The sequence below is a fragment of the Microtus oregoni genome, unplaced genomic scaffold (assembly GCF_018167655.1).
Source record: "Microtus oregoni isolate MIOR12 unplaced genomic scaffold, Mior012 000033F_ref0000390, whole genome shotgun sequence".
NCBI classification, from domain to species: domain Eukaryota; kingdom Metazoa; phylum Chordata; class Mammalia; order Rodentia; family Cricetidae; genus Microtus; species Microtus oregoni.
In genome coordinates this window covers 4,544,724-4,564,441 of record NW_024543092.1, presented here as the reverse complement: position 1 = coordinate 4,564,441, position 19,718 = coordinate 4,544,724, and the positions used below count along the sequence as shown (strand labels likewise).

At 41.3% G+C, this 19,718-nt stretch overlaps 1 protein-coding gene across 5 annotated transcripts in view; it reads right to left on the bottom strand.

Annotated features, from left to right (window-relative positions):
- Utrn (utrophin) overlaps positions 1 to 19,718 on the bottom strand; it is a 519,634-nt gene that overhangs the window by 160,689 nt on the left and 339,227 nt on the right. The window contains exon 1 of one of the 5 annotated variants that reach the window (XM_041680418.1): positions 6,950 to 7,459. The exons of the other annotated variants lie outside the window; for them this stretch is intronic. Coding sequence (XP_041536352.1) covers positions 6,950 to 7,000 — 51 coding nt within the window. The 5' untranslated portion in view covers positions 7,001 to 7,459. Of the gene's footprint in view, positions 1 to 6,949; positions 7,460 to 19,718 lie in introns of those variants that run through there. 5 annotated transcript variants of the gene reach the window in all.

Genomic DNA, 19,718 nt, shown 5'->3' with positions numbered 1-19,718 from the left:
ACAGCTTCAAGCCACAACATCCTGACAAATACCTGGCTCCCAACTACTGCCTCCCTTCATATTCAAGAGATATAGAAAGACAAACAGACAACAGGCTATAGGAACACTTGAGTATGGTTCACCCGGGCACTCCCTAACTTGAGAAGCTTGGGTACAGTGACGAAATGGAGCACAATCGCGGCAGGTGTTGTTTTCCGATTCAGCAAGATGGTAAATGGGATAAAACAGCAAAGCAGCAGAGAATGGGTTCAATCAATAAAGACACACGGCCCCGAAATCTCTGAGGGAGAGCACTACACAATGTTCATACTGGAATAAAGCTCTCAGTGTGCAGAGAACCCTCCCATTCATGATCAACATCAACAGAAAGAAAAATCAACAACCAGAAAGTGAGCAAAACAAAAGAAATCAGCATCCATGATTTTGTTTTATTGACTATTTGATGGCATATGCTGCCAAAATGCCCAGAATGCTTTTTTTTTAAAAAAAAAATAATATTATGTTTCTTCTGTATCTTTCACAGCCTGTTACACAGAGTAAGCCTAACATAAAACAAAATAGATGATATGAAGACCAATGTCATAAACAAACACTCATACATTTCTTCCATGCAAACCCATTTTGACAGATTGGCAAATTAGCCACAGTAATTCCAGAAGAAGGTAGGTAACGGACTGGATGTCAAAGAAGTAAACAGTTAGTTCAATTTCCTCACTTAACAGTCTTGGATATGAGAAACGTGAAATTGTTGAGAAGCCTGTGCAGTAGAGACCTGTCTAAGCTCTCAGTGGAAATTCAGAATTAAATGAGCTTAATGAATCATGCTCCTTGGTAGATAGCTGTGCAGTGGTGCGACATGTCCAACATCAAGATGCCAGCACGGACCACAGGGAGGGCACAACCCTCAGGCAGCATAAAAAGCTAAAATACATCATAGTTCCATAAAGGAAGCTTTACACTGGTCGCCCATCCGGGAAGATGGGCCCGACTAACGCTTACCTCTTTCACCCTGCAAGTGCTTCAGAAGGTTAAAGAGCACTAAATGGTTACTGATAATTAGCAAGGGACTGTAATCCCTCTAGAAGCACAAAGCAATTCTCTTTCAGGCTCTTAGCATGAGTCAGTCATGTGCACACTGGGCCCAGAGCAATCGTCAAGTAGTTGAACTAATATCTCCAAACGGGGCAGGGTAATGTCTTAAGGACTCATGTAAAGGGCTACACATAATGTGGAGGGCTGGGAAGGAGAAAGAGCTCGGAAAAGAGGATGACTACTTTTCATCTGACTGAACTGCCATCAATTGCTTAAGATGCAAACTCCATCACAGCTCTCCAGAACAAGGCTTCAAAAGCTAGGCAAGGTCTTCTGATTGCTTCTATGAAGAACACCCATTACCTAGATCCAATAAACGGCATAAAGAAAAGTATGTATTTCTTCTGTTTGGTACTTACTTTGATTTTAATATCTTATTAGCAGTTTTTGCCCTTAACTAGACATTCCTTTAATAGAGATATAAACAAAGATATTATGGATGGATAGCACACACCCGCACACACAAACACACACACATATACACAGGGAAATTTATTTGTGTTGTTGCTTCTGTTTTGCTTTTGAGACAGGGTGTCACTATGTATTCTACACACGCGCGCGCGCGCACACACACACACACACACACACACACAAATTTGTTTGTGCTGTTTCTGTTTTTGCTTTTGAGACAGGGTGTCACTATGTATTCTACACACGCGCGCGCGCGCGCACACACACACACACACACACACACAAATTTGTTTGTGCTGTTTCTGTTTTTGCTTTTGAGGCAGGGTGTCACTATGTATCCTAGGCTGGGCCTCCTACCCAACCTTCCAAACACTAAGTTTATAAACACAGGTCACCATGCCCAGATACATTTTGTTTTCTATGTCTTATGAACAATAGCATCCTGATGATGGAGGTAAAAATGTTCCTTTAAATTAGCCCAGCAGAAATGTGTAAATATTCTAACAGCACATGATACCATCAGCCGACCTCAGCAGCTAAACCACTGCTAGATTAGATGCATCCTCTTTGAGACCAGTTGATACAACTTTATTTTTGCATGGTTTATTTCTCTACCCCTACATGGCTCACACAATGTTTCCTCGGGGAGAAGTGTGGATCCCTGTCCTGAAGGTGGAGAAGTGAGATTAGCAATTACTTCCCTAGCCTGCCCCCAAGGTTGGGCTAATTAAGTGAGCCTTTAAAAAATCCCTGGATCTGAGAGACAGTGAAGATGGAGTGAAAGAAATGCTGGAGGATTATCACCGGAGCCTCTGGTTTTAAAGACGAGATTCACAACTTGAAAAAAAATCCCGACATTTTTTTTTTCAAATAAAAATAAACAAATCAAGTCAGAAGTTTGTTTTCACAGGTCGCAAGTTGTAATAAGTTATTCAATTACTTATTGGTTTCAATTACTCTATTAATTATGCTTCATGTTACATTTTATTCCAATGATTAGGTCTACAACTTTCAATCAAGCTATTGCATCATATTTTGGTCAACACTGGAATCTCATTTTGACAGGCTGACAGTACTGACAGTAACCTTTTCAAATTAAGTCATTGCTCTTTGGACTGGAGAGGGAGGGGGAGAGGAGTGGGGGGAGGGGGAGAAGGGTGGGAGGAGGGGGGAGGGAAATGGGAGGCTGGGAGGAGGCGGAAACTTGTTTTTTTTTTCCTTTTCTCAATAAAAAAAATATATATATATAAAAGAAGTCCATGTCAATAATGTTCTTCTCTGATTGTTTGTGATGTAAATGTTCTTCTCTGATTGTTTGTGATGTAAATTGCACGTAAGATAATGGGGTAGAAAAACCTTTGTTCTAGTTTGCCTTTGTATTACATTGTCAAGACACCCACTAAAACCAACTTGGGGAGGAAAGGATTTCTTTCAGTTTACAACTCCCAGGTCACAATCTGTCACTGAGAGAAGTCAGAGCCAGATCCTGGAGGTGGGAGCTGAAGCAGAAACCCCCGAGAAACACTGCTTACTGCCTTGTTCCTTCTGGTTTGCTTGTGAACCAAGCTTGGAAAATGCTCCCCCAATAGACTTATGTATTTCAAACCGACTGGAGCAGTTCTGAAATGCTGTGGAGACTTTAGGAGGTAGGGTCTATCTGGAGGATGCACGTTGCTAGGTGACAGGCTTGAGCATTGTAACTGACTCATCTATGAGCAAACCATCCTCGCTAGCTCCCACGAGCAGAAACACTCTGACTGCCATGCCTTCTCCAACATGATAGACTGCTACCTGTGAACTGAGGTTCTCTTACAGCTTTTAAAATATTAGCATCATGCTTAAGGAGGTAAAAGGCATAAAGATGCATTACATGTTTGTGACTGTATCGTCACTATGAAGAGCACCTTCCTTTAAAATCTCACCAAAAGAAAGCTACTATCCAGACACAAGGTAAGGGACCCTCGAAGGACACTATAATCAAGCATATTGTATCCTATGCTTCAAAACTGTGATAGGAGGTTTTCAATACACAAACAGCAACAAATGATAAATGTTTCAGATGATGGATGGCTTAAAGAGCCTAAGTTAATCATGACATAATATATAAATGTAGCAACATGTCACGTGCTGCCCCATAAAGATGTATGATTATCATCCATCAATTAAAAACAAAATCAAAATCCTTAGAATAACCATTATCATTAATCATCTAATTGCAGGGCTACAAAAATTAATAAAAGTGACAGCCATTTAAAACAACATCATTGAACTTAAACTGCCCATTACTCAGTCCTCTGTATGATGAAAGGACAGAAACAAAAACAGCACACAATGCAAGTGGCTCCAGTAGGGCAGCAGGTCACTAAAGCCATGATGCTCCCTTTATAAAGTGTGTGCAAGGAAAACACTGATGCCTGTCTATAACTTTGGCATTGCTGGGCAGTCACCCATGAGCACAGCTGTATGTGGTTTAAGGATACAGGCAGACATGCTTGTTGGCAGGTTCACCTTGTGAGGTCCTTCTCCTCTGGTAAGAGGTCCCTCCTCTTACCAGATTTTGCATATCCTGATAGTAAGTATAGTTTCCTGATCTTTGGTGAGGACCTCTATGTGTAACTTATACTTTCTGCCTCCTGGATCACTAGAGACTCGTAACATTATGGTTCTAAGACACATGAGTCTCAAGTGTCATCTGCCCATGTGTTCCATGGTCTTGGAACACATCTTGGGAGCAGAAATTCCATCATTTACCTGATTCAATTATGGATGAAAACAACAAAAACCACTGGACTTCTCTAGAAATAATGTGACTTTCTGTTCATTTCCACAGTCTGCTGCCTTAAACGGCAGGTAGAAGGTTTGTTTAAATCTCATTCAGGAATCTTAATTATCTCACAAGTTTATCTCTCATTTATTAGCCAGCACTGAACATATGAAGTTGCTGAACATATCAAGATCTGCGTCCACTATCCCAATATTGGTTCTTAGTTTCCTTAAAGTCAGAAATAGCTTCAAAATACAGAGCAAAATCAGCATTTGATTGTGATACCTACCACCTGATTGAACGGTTAGAAAGGGTGGCGTCACTAAGGCAAGTGTTCATCTAGAAACAGATCGCTAATACTGATGAAGAGAGAACTAAGGGGACGGAAAGTAAAGAGAGCCCCCAGTGCACACGGTAGGTGAGCTTCTGTATTCCATGGAATAAAGATAGTCCACAACACATATGGCAGGTTAGCTTCTATATTCCATGGAATAAAGAGAGTCCCCAATGCACACAGTAGGTGAGCTTCTGTATTCCATGGAATAGAGAGAGTCCCCCAATGCACACAGTAGGTGAGCTTCTGTATTCTGTGGAATAAAGAGAAGCCACCAATGCAACACATAGATAAAGGGAGTTGAGTCCACCACTTTACATGACAGCATCAGCACCAGGGCCTTTCCAATTGCAATAGTTCAGACTTTTCCATACAAATGCAGTGCTGCTTTCTGAGTTGGAGAGAGGGAGGAAGCTGAATTTGAGAGGTGTGAAGCAGTGAAACCTTTCCAGAATTCAGTTTTCCTGGCAATGACTTAATGGAACATAAGCTCAATATATGAAACAGCTTTGTGAAAACATACAAAGGATTTTTTTAAAAGGCGTGAGCTGGAAAAATGCACATTCGTGGATGATGACTTCCTACTGGTGAAACACACAACAGTGTTACTTTCACTGGGTTACTTTCACAGATACAAATGTCATACTCGACGGAAGCAGGACTGTTTCTTTGAAAACTACCTCTCGAGAAAAACTTCAAATCAAGCCTTTAACAGACACACGCCTCCTTTTACTGTCGGGCCAACTACTAAAGTAAAAATAGGACTAACATACATTCAGATACTAAAGTTTTGGGGTTGAGAGAGAAAGGCTACCAACTCCAGAATGTCTCACTCTACCCATTAAGTGGCCCAGAGGCTTAAGAAAGTAGGTTGCTCACCTCAGCTATCTGATCTAAGCTTAAAGACTAACAGCAGCAATTACAACTCAAAAGTTCAGCTATTATGGCATAATTACTGCAGGGGGGGTGGCAAGCATGGATTATTCATGTCACATGGATGAAAGAGACAAATCTACAGAAAACGAGCTAACAGACCTCTTTATGGTCATAAAACTTGGCACCTGCTGTTTCCAGCTGCCATAAGGATGAGATTCTTTGCTTTCCAGGCAAATGGTGAGCGAGCCCACTGCGAACCAGCCCTTGCTCTCCAGAGTTCAGATGTTTAACAACTATGAAAACAGTAGGTCAAAGTTGGCCCCATCTTACAATGGAAAGACCCACTACTAGAGTTGGGGTGCAAGGAGAGTCAGGGAGCACCCTCCAAGAAGGGCTAACTTCTTTTCTCTGTCCATCCTTCTGATGTTCTTCCCCCCATTGTTGGGAGGCCAGGGTGGCTGTAATTGTCCAGGAAAATATCCAGCACCAACTTAAGTGGTATTGCTTTTGTATCTTTCTTTTCTGTCTGTTGTAATTGCCAAGACAAAGCTTACTAATGCTTTGAATGATTCAATATAGTCTTGTTTATATCTGTACTATCAGTGAACGGGGGAAACCCAGAGCACATATTTAACAGCTGACAAACAGTTCATCTGTGCGGGTAGAGATAAACTGCTTGGCCTTTTTCTTCCCTTCCTCTCCCCACTTCTTTAAGGAGCAGAGACTGGAGCAAGCCAGGAACTCAGGAAGCCGCTAACTGGCATGGGAAGCTTTCTGCATTGTTGAATTCTAAAAGTGAGGAGGTAGCTTTTTTGCAGGGTAAGCTCCACCCTGGGGTGTGCCAAAAAGCCTGGGGGGGGGGAAGGATGCCAAATGAAAAACTTCTGACCCAAGCCTTAAAGCCTATCCACTTTAAAAACGGACAATCTGAGAGAAAAGCCTGACAGCAGATTTGCCATCATTATCACGGACCAGATTCTGGGGCTCAGAACTGGTCCTCAGACAGGGCTGCAAGGGCAGGCTCAGCAGCAGCAGCAGCCGAAGAGATAAACAGACCCCAGGGGCATGGAAAACAGGACACAGGCCTGATGAAGTCAGGCTTTGGCACCCAAACCCAGTGTTTGTTGCTGGCTTTGCCTATTGTTTTGTTTTCTCCCCCAAATTGCAATTAAGTTATCAGCTGACTTGACTATAAGCCATCCCCTCTGATGTGGAATGTTAAGGCTGACAAGCCTCAGAATTCACCCTGGCCAAGGGAAAGAACTGTGGGCCTAAAAACCTAATCTCACAGAAGCTATTAAATTAAAAAAAAAATTCTTTAGAAGTTAACACTAAACAATCAATCCAGGAGGAGAAGGAGGAGGGGGGAGGAGGAGAAGAAAAAAAGGAGAAGAAAAGAAGGAGGAAGAAGAAAGAGGAGAGCAGAAACAGGGAAGGAAAAAGTGCAGCGGTGAAGTTTGCTTTCTGCATACCTTTTCAAATTTTGTCAACAATTCCCGTAAGCCGAAGTTCAGACCAATCATCGTCCGGGAGCCCTTGGAGCCTACATCCTCCTGGCAAACTTCCTTCAGACAACAGCGTCCAACTTCTAAAACCCGTGTCTTTTCTAGCTATACTTTCAAATCTTTTGTAAAATCCTTTACAATCCTTGCCCTTGAGCGGTGGCCCATGAGCATCAGCTGCTTGCACTGGGACATTTTAGCCACCCCACCTTGGGTCCGCTTTTTTTCACGGACTTCGGAGCTCGGAAGGCAGAGACCTGCTTCTGTGTTTTCTTGTAGCTGTGTTCCAGGAGGCTGGCATGGTCTCCTCTCTGCCCCGAGACACCCAGGGTCTCTTTCTCCTCACCTCACTAATGACCTGCAGGCCACCACTGTTCCCTCCTGAGCCCAGACTTAGAGTTTGGTCTCAATTACACACAGCAGAAAGGAAGGAGGGAAAAAAGCTACAGCCTGGAAACTTGCAAGAGAGAAGGGAGGGAAGAAAAGCCAAGCATTACCAACTTCCTCCATTCAGACTGGTTTCAAAAAAAAAAGAAAAAAGAAAAAAAAATCTGGGTAAAGAGCCAGCTTCAAACAGCACGACTTATGTAGAGTTCCAGTAAGCAGGAGTGTGCTCTTAGCTGAAGAAACCCCGAAGAACCCGAGACAGGAGACCACTGGTTCCCACTCTCCCAGAGAGCAGCCGCCGCCGGCGGAGTTGCTATGGTGACCACCAAGCTAATTTCTCTCCACTTCCCCACTTCAGCTCAGCCTAAGGGATGTGCTGTCAGTGCCCTGGAGCTAAAGTTTTAAAAGTTGCTTTGCTTGGGTCCGGAGGAAAGGTCTTGAGACAAATCCCATGATGCCCTCCGCAGGGCAGGGTGTGCAGCTGCCGAGAGGAGCCTGGAGCAGCTCCAGGGACTCCCAGACCCGCTCTGCCAGAGCTGTGGCAATCACTCTCTCTTCAGCCCTTGTTTATTATTTTAATCGGCATCCTCCCTTTCCACCACCCCCCTCACCCAGCTTCACTGAAGCTTACTCCCACTTCCGGGAGGCCTCCCTGCCCCAAACTTTAGTACAGTATCCTTTACATTGTCCTAGTTCTGAATAGACCCCAGGATCCATATTCCCCTTGGGAGCCCACCCATGAAAAGAAAAGGGAGTGGGTGTGCCACACAATACAAGACACAAAAGAAAACAGGCTCGATTAATTCCATTATTTGTGCAAAGAAAATAAAAGGGGCTGTAAAGGCAAAATGACTAGGAAAAGACTTTTAAAAGTTCTTTGATCTTATTATGAAGTCACTCAGATAGTTTTCACGGGGAGAATTTGATACTGACACAGAACGGGAGAAAATATTCTGGTTTTAACAACCAATGGCACTGAACTTCCTTCCCACCTTGGTGGTACTCAGAAAAGCATGACGCTTCAGGCGCGGCGATTTTAGAGGGAACCCTTCAGATCAAAGCACACCTTCTTTGCACTGGTCACAATCACCCTACAGTTTTGCTGTTCTGGCTGCACATAGCCATTTAGCATTGCAATAAAAGCTAAGGGCGGCAGGAATGAGCATAGGAGACATCTTTCTCTAGCTGTGTAGAGGATTTTTATCATAAAACCAGTATTTTCTTTTTTTCTTTTTTTTAAAATTTATTTATTTATTAAAGATTTCTGTCTCTTCCCCGCCACCGCCTCCCATTTCCCTCTCCCTCCCCCAATTAAGTCCCCCACCCCTCAGCCCGAAAAGCAATCAGGGTTCCCTGTCCTGTGGGAAGTCCAAGGAACCCCCACCTCCATCCAGGTCTAGTAAGTTGAGCATCCAAACTGCCTAGGCTCCCACGAAGCCAGTGCGTGTGGGTTGATCAGCTAAAATCAGAGTTTCCTTTCCCCAAATGACTACTTCACTTTCCTGAGAGATCAGAGAGGTTAGCACCCATTTAAACCCATGGGAAAAGAGGTTCCCTTCAAATTAGCGAGGAGCAGGGATCCCTCACTGTAACAGGTTTCTGATTTACAAGCTGTTTTGCTTTCCACCTTATTTTCACACCGGTATTTAAATAGCATGTGTTTTACATATGTCCATTTATACAAAACATAACAAGCTTTTAAAATATTTTCATTATTTACTCATAAAAATCTACTCGTCCCCTGTGGCAAAATGGTCTTATGTGCTTTCCAATGCTCTGGATTGTGATGGATAGATACTTCTGATGTCAGAAACTCTCGACTTACTCTCCTCGTGATTCAGAAAATCTCAAGTAAAAACCATTCTGTAATGTGGCTCAAAACAGAAGGGACAAAAGGGAGGCCCCAGCATTCAGAATCCTAGGAGAGTCCTTCTCTCAGGAACTGGTTGAGCCATGGAACCCGGTCTGCCTGGGCTCAGGCCACATGCTGAGACCTTTGAACAGCAGCAAATAAACTTTTTACATAAATTCAAGACAAAAGAAACCACCAACATTGTCATAGCCCCACAGAAAAATAAATAAATAAAGGAGCTGGAGGAAAAGAGCAATCTCTCCCCAGCTGGGCAAACGTCCAGCTACCACCCAGAGTGCTGCAGGGCTGGGAGCTACATGTGCAAACACGCCGCTCCCCGTGAGCATATCAGAAAAGGCAACCACAGAGACTATGGAGCGACAGACCATCGGACAGCAGAAGCAAACCAAGTAGCACAATGCTATAAGAAGTGGTCCAGATAGCTGTATTCCTCTGCAAGAATAAACGTCATGATATAGTAACAGCATCCTTTTTAAGGAAGATCTCCCCCAAAGAAGAAACTTCAATGAGTGCGATAAGTGCATGTGTTCTGCACAGGCTGAGGATAAAGAGGGCCGTCTCGCCAGGGCTCTGGAAGAACATCCCAAAGAGGCTGCTTCTGAACAATGCCCATTCTCAGAGATGCCATCCTCTGCCAGTAAAGAAGAGAGGGTATGAGACAGAAATCTCTTCACTGTGGTCAAAAACTACCAAAGATGTGGGGAAACCTAGTTGTGATGGCAAAGTGAATGAAGGTGGAGATCGCTTTGTTCAACACAGAGCACTCAAAAGAAGGGGGGATCACTTACACAGCATCTGCAAATTCCTGTTTTGATCAGCTTTATTTTATTTTTAATTATATATTTAATTATATAATATATATCTTTTTATGTGTGTGTGTGAGTATGTGCATGAGAATGAGAGTGTGGGTACCCACAAAGGTTAGAAGAAAACCTTGGGGCTTCTAGGGCTAGAATTACAAAAGCTTGTGAACCACCTGGCCTGGATGCTAAGAACTGAACTCCAGTCCCTTGGAAGGGCAGAAAGAACTCTTGATGGCCAGGCAATCTGCCTAGTCCCCATCTCTGAATTATTTCTTTTAATTACACAATCAATCACACTAAACCTAAAGTGTTATGTTTATTTGTTTATTTATTTTGGAACTAGACAACCAAATCTAGGCTCATCCTTACGTGAGGTAAGTGCTCGACCATTCAGCTACCTCTCCAGTCTATAATTTCACAGTTTGATAATCAAACATTAAAAGTAAGATTTGTAAAATCCTACATATTGGTAATGATATTTTCTCAGGTTAAATTCAGTTCATGAAATGCCATCTTGGCGATATATACCCCTTTTTTATATCACGCTTTTCTTTGACACACTATCATCTGTAAATCTTATAAATCTTATAGACACCTCCAGTGAAATTAAAAAGTCACCAGAGAGACAACAAATTGGAGGGTGGCATTTGAAGCAGTTGACATTTTCTCAGTTTAAACTGTGTGCAAATAAGCTGCTCACCAATCCTCGAGAGTGGGAATACACTCAACACTCCCGGCCCCTGTCACAGACCAACCTGAAGAACCCAGGGGTCTTTGCTAAATGAGTCATGCTTCAAACGTAAGCACACAGTTGCATGAGAAAGTAAAGAAAGGCTTCAGAGCCATGAAGAAATACAGGAAAATCCAACCAATAAAATCCAAATCCAAATTACTTAATTAAAACGACATTCCAGTGTCAAGATGAAGAAATCTGCATGGCTTTGGCATGGACGTCTTTCCAAAGGCTAGGCTAACTAAGAAACAGTCCACATTTTAAAACTGTATTGCATAGAATTTGCTAAAAGATAACTTATTTGTAATTTTATGAAAGCAGCAAGAGATTATCTAGTGTTAACCTTAAAGAGAGGCTTTTCCAGGAACAAAAAAATGGCTCTTCAAGCATTCATGTGCTCTAAAGACCAAGTTGGCATTTGTAAAACTGTAACGATAAAGTTTATTTTCTGCATAAAACCTAACAGATTTCTCATGATAGTGGCCAACACAAAGAACACAAAGAAAAGAAAGACATCTTAGGAGCCTGTAAAGCAAAGCATATGGAGGTCAATAGGTGACCACAGATAAATTGGTACGTGGTGGCTGTTTCGCTTGTTACCAAAATGAACAGCTTCAGGCATGGGCCAGCAGACTTTGCTTGCAGTAAGCCCATTCTGTCTCAAGGAAAGACTTCTTCTTTCTTAGGAAGCAAATAACCTCATTTCTCCTCTTCATAACCGTGCTGAGTTGGAGGTAGGAACTCTAAAATAAAATAACATAGCTCCAAGCCCCTCATCATGACGGGAGTTTTCTACTCATTGTCTCTCACCACTGTGGCTCCATTAGGAGAGGCTACCCCATCCATTACGGTGTTTCAGTTTGCATGGGCCAGCAGTGCAGCCTGTCAGCTGCAAGCTATTTAAGGTAATATACAGCTCCAAAGGGCAGAAAGTTCAACCAAGAGATGGAGGCCTGAGCCCCCTCTTGAAAGGGGTGAAGTCTCCTTTCATCGCAGGAAGCCTGGGCAATATGACTGTATATAAGGCCCGAATTTATAATGTCCATCTTTAATAAGGGCCGTATCTATATTGATAATGATATGGGTGGTTGTTGGGAAATAAAAAATAACATTCATAACAGAAATAAATTCAATCCTCTCTACAGTTCCACGGTACACAGCCAGAAGACTTTAACAGGGATGCTAAAAGGCACAAAGAGCCTTTATCTTCCTCGGGGGAGTGGGTGGGTGCGGAAGGGGCTCAGGGGCAAGCTCACCAGACGATCCATTTCTGGATTAGCCTGCCAGGTGCAGGGGTCAGTTTTCCATAACCCTCCAAACGTTTAAGGATTCAGAGAGCACTTTATTAGGTGACTCAAAATAATGCCAAGATAAGTTAATGTCCCCACACTACATCCTCCTGAAAATCAGGCAACAGCAGGCAAGAGCGAAGGATCTCAGGTGGTCGAGAGTCAGCATCCCAGATGTCTACTGACATTGCAGGGAGAGATGCAGCCATACCCCAGGGAGCATCAGGCAGAAGATACTAGAAGGCTTTCTATATGGTTTAATAAAGCTTTGACAATGTGGCAGGACGGTTCGGATTTAGGAAATAAAAGTCAAATTTAAAAGTAAAAACTTAACTAGTAGTGAGGAAAAGGTCAGAATTATGTGGAGAATTTTCTCTCACAGACAAAAACCAGGGGCTTGCCGCAGAAGGACATCACCCCTGCACTGTGAATGAGAACTTAGGGAACGGAAGATGCTGTGGACACACGCAACGGTCAAACTAATCCCCAGAACATGCGCTCAACTTCTGCTTCTAATATGAAGCTGTGGCATCTTCAGGACTCTTCTGGCTCACGGAATCATGGCTGAGCTCTCACATCAATTGTCAGCCATGTTCCTGCCAGCTTCCTGCTTAATAACTTACTCAGAACTCGGAAAAGTCGCGCCCAAATCGATTAGAACTTCTTAACCATGATTATTACTCTTTACCCATATCTGGTCCACAGATTTTCCCATACGAACCATAAAATGTGACTCCCCAAAAGACAGAGACCATCATTTTTGTTTTTAGTTTCTCTCTCCCTTCCCTTCCCACCCTCTGACTGACATGATGCTAGGTTCTTACCACACTTCCTTCAGTAGGTGCTCTGGACATTGAGCACATTGGGTCTTTATTTCTTCCCCCTGTGTTCACTGAACAGAGGCAGTGAACCTAGACCTGAGTGAGGCGGCATATAAGAAAATCATGGTCTGATTAGAGAATGAAGAATTTCTACTCCTCATAAAACTAGGCTAAACCTTTCTAGAATCTGCCCAGTCTGGGGACAGAGGATAATTTTAAATACTTATAACCTTTGACACAGAACTTCTATCCACAGGAGCTCAAAAGCATGGGCTTGAGAATGCTCAACAAGGCCTATTCGACACCCTAGAACCTAAAAACAACCTAAACATGAAATCATGTTTAATCTAAGCAAGAAATCATGGCAGATTCACATAGTAAGATGCGGCGTAGCTACAGAAAAGTAGATGATGCTAGCAAATAAATAAATAAATACATAGATGTAATACATATATAGAAATAGGCCATATGAATATCCCCAAAGGCAGGAAGAATGGTGAAGTTTTGTATAGGAATAATCTATGCCAATTCTGGAAACGTCTATAAGACAGCAACAATGGATACCACTCAGACACAGACGTAGAGGCGAATATTGATAGATGAGATCTATTTAAATCTTTTCTACTTAAATTGATTTTTTTCTCCATAGCATGTTTTACTCTTTTTACACAAAATGAAGTCCACTAGAAAATTTCTAAGTAAAGTGTATTCATCTTTTCAGGTAGACACCTACCCCACAAATGGTGGCATCATTATATCTGAGAGCTAACGACACTGCACACAATCCCCTGAAAGTCTCAGAAGTTTTGAAGTGCCAGATGGCCTACCATTGTAACAAATAAGCCCTCAATAAAAACGGGCTCCAGCAGAACAGGGTTTGCAAATGGCAAACTTTTCTAAAGGACAGGAGGACAAAGCCCTTTTGTTCCGAAAAGTTACTCTGTAACTAGCAACTCCTGCTTATTTAAATAATAACTGTGTCTAAATAGGCACTATATCATTCTAGCTGCTCTCTTTTCAAAGGCGGCAATACCCCGACTGTCACCTAATATGTGATACTGTATGCTACACGCTCTGTGTCTGTATGTGGGGGAGGAGGTTATGCCCCACTGAGGCATCCCTTCATCTCTGCAGCAGGGCTCACTAGTCCCACCTAGAATGCAAGAGCCAAGGTCTGCCAGCCCCACCAAAGATGGGTTACCTGAAAACAACAGTGTCATTTATGATCAAAGTCATTTTAGTACAAAAAGACAATATCATCACCCTCGCTCGTCATGTCAGGACCTTTGATGTGCTATGAAGATTACAGTAAAAAAAAAAAAAAAAACAGAAGTACTGAGAGAAATGTGCCATGACATGGTGAGCAGCCGTCTGGTGTTGTATGGGGGTGGGGTATAGCTAGGGAGTATCATTTCTGCCTCTGTATGAGAAGAAGCTGTGGGAGCGGAGAGTTGAGAGTATAATTTACGTCAAGAATCTAATTGGGATGATGTTTTAACATTTTCATTAGAATATAGAATGGTCATAAAGTAAAAACCCTTTAAAAGCAGCACAATGAAGCTAGCATTTTTATCTACTTTCAATTAAAAATCATAATTATGGAAGATCGTGTGATAATGCCGCGGGGCAAACCCTTTTTAGATTAGCACTTCCTGGTGATACCTTTATAAGTAAAAGAAGATTCACATAATGAAATTGTTACGTCATTGTCTAATTTATACTGCAACTTTTACCAAAGTTAGCGCACCCATATTGATCACTAGAGTTATCTGAATGACCTCTTAAGATACAAAAACCATTCACTGATACAGTCTATCAGTCACTAGATTCAATATACATTATTAAGGATGCTACAAAAACTACATAATACTGCAAAGCATGAAAGAAATTTAGAAAATTTAAATGCAACCGAAATGTGTCCGTGAAATAATGTGAGAAATATTAATCTATTTGACAATAGTTATATCATCCTCTCCAAGCTTATTCTCACCCCAGAGCCACTGGCTGTTCCCCTCTGTAGTGTCTACAATCTTGATTGCCTTACAGTGAACAAGGCATACTCTTTAGCCAGCTTAGGATGGTGAGAACATCAGTGCTTAGGACAGTGGTTCTCAACCTTCCTTTTTAAATTAACTATTTATTTCATTCAGATCCTTATGTTGTGGTGACCCCCATGCATAAAATTATCTTTGTTAGCCGGGCGGTGGTGGCCCACGCCTTTAATCCCAGCACTCGGGAGGCAGAGGCAGGCGGATCTCTGTGAGTTCGAGGCCAGCCTGGTCTACAAGAGCTAGTTCCAGGACAGGCTCCAAAACCACAGAGAAACCCTGTCTCAAAAAACCAAAAAAAAAAAAAAAATCTTTGTTGTTACTTCATAACTGTAATTTTTTAGGTATGAATCATAATGTAAAAATCTGTGTTTTTTTTATGATCTTAGGCAACTCATTTGACGCCCGCTCCCCCAATCGGGTCGCAACCCATAGTTTGAGAAAAAGTAGCTTAGAGGGTACCTTTTTTTATTACAAATCACGGGGTCACTTCCTTCTGTTTGGTCTGTAGGAAAAGTGATCAGAAAACTCACTAATCATGAGACACTAAAAGTGAAGTTATATCTGAACGACATTATTCATTTGTATTATTTCATCCCTAAGATGCTGTATCTCTCATGAGATCAATAAGAAAGTACAATATGCAGTCATTTCATATCAGACACTAATCAGGTTGTATAAGCCTTTGTCTAAGTCTCGATTTTTCTGTGTAGAATGTTCCTGTGACACTTGAATAATCATTTTTTATCAATAAAGCCCTTCACTGGGACTATATAACTTCTCATTAGTGGCAACAGAAATTCATTAAAAGTTGAATAGATTTAGTTACAGGATAACCAAGATGTTCCTGTAATGCCAGGCAACACCAGGAGTGGCTACACTGAACATTCGAGGGAGAAGGATTCTGTTACGTTTTCATAATTTTTGAGATATTAATAGAAACTCTTATTTTAAGAAGCCAAGTATGTGATACTTTTAATAGCTTTACATTTTTAACCATAGTGTTTACAAGTTGGTAGGACTATTATTAGCAACACAATTTTAAAAATAAACACAGATTGCATAAAAGTTTATTACAGATCACAAATTATTAAAAAGCAATATTAAGTAATAAAATATTTATCACAGCAGTGAAGCCACCCCTAAAATAGCAACACTGTTCACTGATGTGTCCCCTAGAGATACTAATAGTCTCTCACATATAGCAGACAAGCAAGAAACTGATTGAATTACCAAATCAATGTCAGGCATGCTATCTCTATATTATCTAAAAATAAACCCTAAAACATCAAGACAACTTGAAAAGGTCAAACAGCACACCTACATTCAAACAAGTGTCAACAAAACTTCAAATTTTAAAGATTTGATTATATATATATATGTATATATATATATATATATATATGTATCATCTCTGTGTATGGCTTTGTGTACATGACGCAAGTGCCCTGGGGGTCCAGAGGAAGAGAGGAAGGAGGGAGTGGTTGCTTTTTGCTTACAGCATTGAAATTAAGCCACAGTTTACATTATTATACCAGATACCCTGCTTCCCAATTCTCCTAGACCAACCTAAAACTACTGAAACTGGACACTGTGATGTCTAACAGGACTTGCTGTGCGAGGAAACATTCTATGCTACTGACATTCCGACAGCAGGTACTAGAGCCACTAATCCCTTGAAAGATGGCTACTGTGAGTGAGGAACTAAGCATCTGCTTACTGTAAATCTAACTGTTAGATAGATACATGTGGCTAGTTAATTCTGAAATTAGGAAAGTGTAGCTTGGGCTGAGGACATAGTTTAATAAAAGAGCCCTTCTCTAGCATGTACAAGGAATTCCTAGCACTGTGAAAAGAAAGAACAAAGGAAACAGAATTAGCACCTGGGGTTTGGGACTCCAGAGAACCAGATAATGTTTCCTCACACGACTCTCAATAATACAGTCTTCCTAACTTTCCCTAATATGTACTTTTTCTCCACAGGTGGAATTCTCACCTCTTAAATTGCATATTCCCAATGTTCTCCGTCTACTCAAAGTTTATCTAACCTGAGAGGTCCAAGGCAATTCCCACCCTCTGCACACAGCTTTGCCCCGGAACCTTCCTCTGCAGTTGCTCACTGCATCCTCCCCACTGTGCTCTTGTCCCTTATTACATTACATGGAGCCTGGTTCGCTTGCCAGGTTGTTTTATCTGATTGCTCTAACCTCCTCTCTAACCCCAAGTTAAAGTAAGTTCCTTGAGAAAAGAAAGTTATATCAATCTGTCCCTTAAGGAAATTGTAGAATCAAAACAGACAACCAAGTAACACCTTTTTTTCCCAAGAGAAAAGCAATATTAAATTTTAATTAAAATATTAAAATTGTATACCCGAGTGATTCTATAATTGAAGAGAAAGTCGTGGTTTTGGTTGACTCAAACATTTATGAGATTACAAAACTGATCAACTAATTCAGCTTTAAAATAAAAATTTCTTGGGGTTGACTTGGCATTTAAGAGGGATCGCAAGTTATTCTGAGGTTTTTACTAATCTTGTTCACAAATGTCACCCAGGAAAAAAGAGATTCCCATCCTGTTATGAACCATTCAAGCTTGACTTTATGTCAGAGAAACCTAATTGGACTATAAGTTTTTTTAAGTCATACTTTAAATTTTAAAAGAAATGTTGCCCCTCATGAATCTAGACAGAAGATTTGTCACTTGACTGACAGTTGAGTAAATACTGCAAAGTTAGATTTTAACATAAAGGGACAAAGAGCTTATCTCAAAATATTATGTGTTTTCCTTGGGGTCTCTCCATCCTGTTCCTGGTCAATTTCTTAATCAAATGAGAACTGATTCTAATTGAAAAATAATGAGTGAGTTGGTATATTTTCACTATGACGGGGTTGATGTGTTTTCACTATGACGGGGTTGATGTATTTTCACTATGATAAGAACAGAGGGTTCAGGATGTAGGGTTGGAGTGGAGGACATATCATACTGAAGGGAACAAGGGCAGCAAAGATGGGCTGATACCAACATAGTAAATCTCAAGCAACACCCAGAACATGAACTTGGAGAGGATAAAATCTGTCTCTGTTCTAATCATTTATATGCAAAGGGAATATTCAATAATAACATGCCAAGCTGTGTAGAGCTGTGTTGAGATATAGAAAAATCAGCAGATCAAAGTTCTCACTGTCACAAACAATAGAGTCTGTGGAAATTAAAATGCTGTAATATATGCCATCTCTTTAGGCAACTACTATATAGCACAGGTATGGCTTAGTAGGAGCTTACATTATGAGCTACAAAAGTTAATGAAAAACTATTTATTCTATGATTTCATACAAAACAATGAGATTCACAAGTCATGGTAATGACCATCATAAGCTCCAACAGCTTTAAGAATTCAGTTAAATATTTTGATGGCCATAAAACCTACTTAAGGTGGGCATGGTGGTCCAGACACTGCAGTGGACCTAAGCCATGTAAGAAAGGAAGCTGAGAAAGCCAGAGGAAGCAAGCCAGCAAGCAGTCTTCTTCCCTTAGTCCCTGCTTCAGTTCCTATTCCTGCTTTGAAGTCCCTTCCCACCTCAACTTTCTTAGATGATGACCTGTGTCATGAAAGCGGAAACTGCAATGGCCCATTCCCATCCCACCTCACCGCCTTAAGTGTCTTTTGGTCAGTGTTTTCTCACAACAGAGATGCCAAACTAGATGAGCCACTGTGCCCATTTCTCTAATACTGGCACAAAAGAGCAATTCCCAAATCTGCATCATTTACCCATCACTGGGACACACTTGTAAATGTTCACCATTTACATATAAATATTAGGAACAGGTGTGGGTTTGTTTTTAAAAATCTTTAGCATGTTGACAATTTTTTTTTAATGGTGACTTTCTGCACACTGAGGGAATTGACTGTCTATTTAAAAGCAATCATCAGGGGAATGCTTTGTCATGCAGAAGATCTTCTGTCAAATTAAAAGGCACCCCCTGGTATATTTGTTTTCCCAGTTTGAATCTGTATGCATGAGAGGTCTTCTTTATTTAGGAAAGTACAGTGCTTCTGGATTCTTATTATGACAGAAGATAAAGGAGCATTGTGATGGTTAAGAGGAACGAAGCCTCAAGGGAAAGCACGAAGCTTGTATTTGGTTAGTATGGTGTGTTTTGGAGCAGATTGCAACAAATGGGGGGGCATCTTTTTAAAAACTACAAAAATGTGAAAATAGCAATGATTCTAAGTTGCTTCTCGGTTCAAATAGCTGATAGCCACAGAGGCACGCAGTAACATCTCTGTGAACTGAGACATGTAAAGAAAGGAAATTAACCTATCAGAGGTTTGAAATGATTTAAACTGAGCTTTGCTGGCCCTATGCACAAGAAACGCAGGTATATCACACTCTAAGGGAATATATCACATATATCACATGATCAGTGAAGGCTGAAAAGGTAGGGAGAATAGAGGCTCCAATCACTCCTCAAGGGGAATGAAGTCCTGCAGCATTATCATTAATTTCTTTCACTGTGTAAAGGAGATGTACGACCGAAAAAAGTTAGGTCTAACAAGAACTAGCATAGTAGACTTAATGCATGGTTACCATGTATTGATGAAGCCATGTAGCCCAGCCAGAGACAGACACCAATGTGAATCTTGCCGGTAAGCCACTGTCACGTGACAATACACAGATTAATAGAGATGGGTTAAATTAATATGTAAGAGCTAGCCAATAAGATGCTAGAGCTAATAGGCCATTCAGTGATTTAATACTGTGATTATTTTGGGAGGCTGAGCAG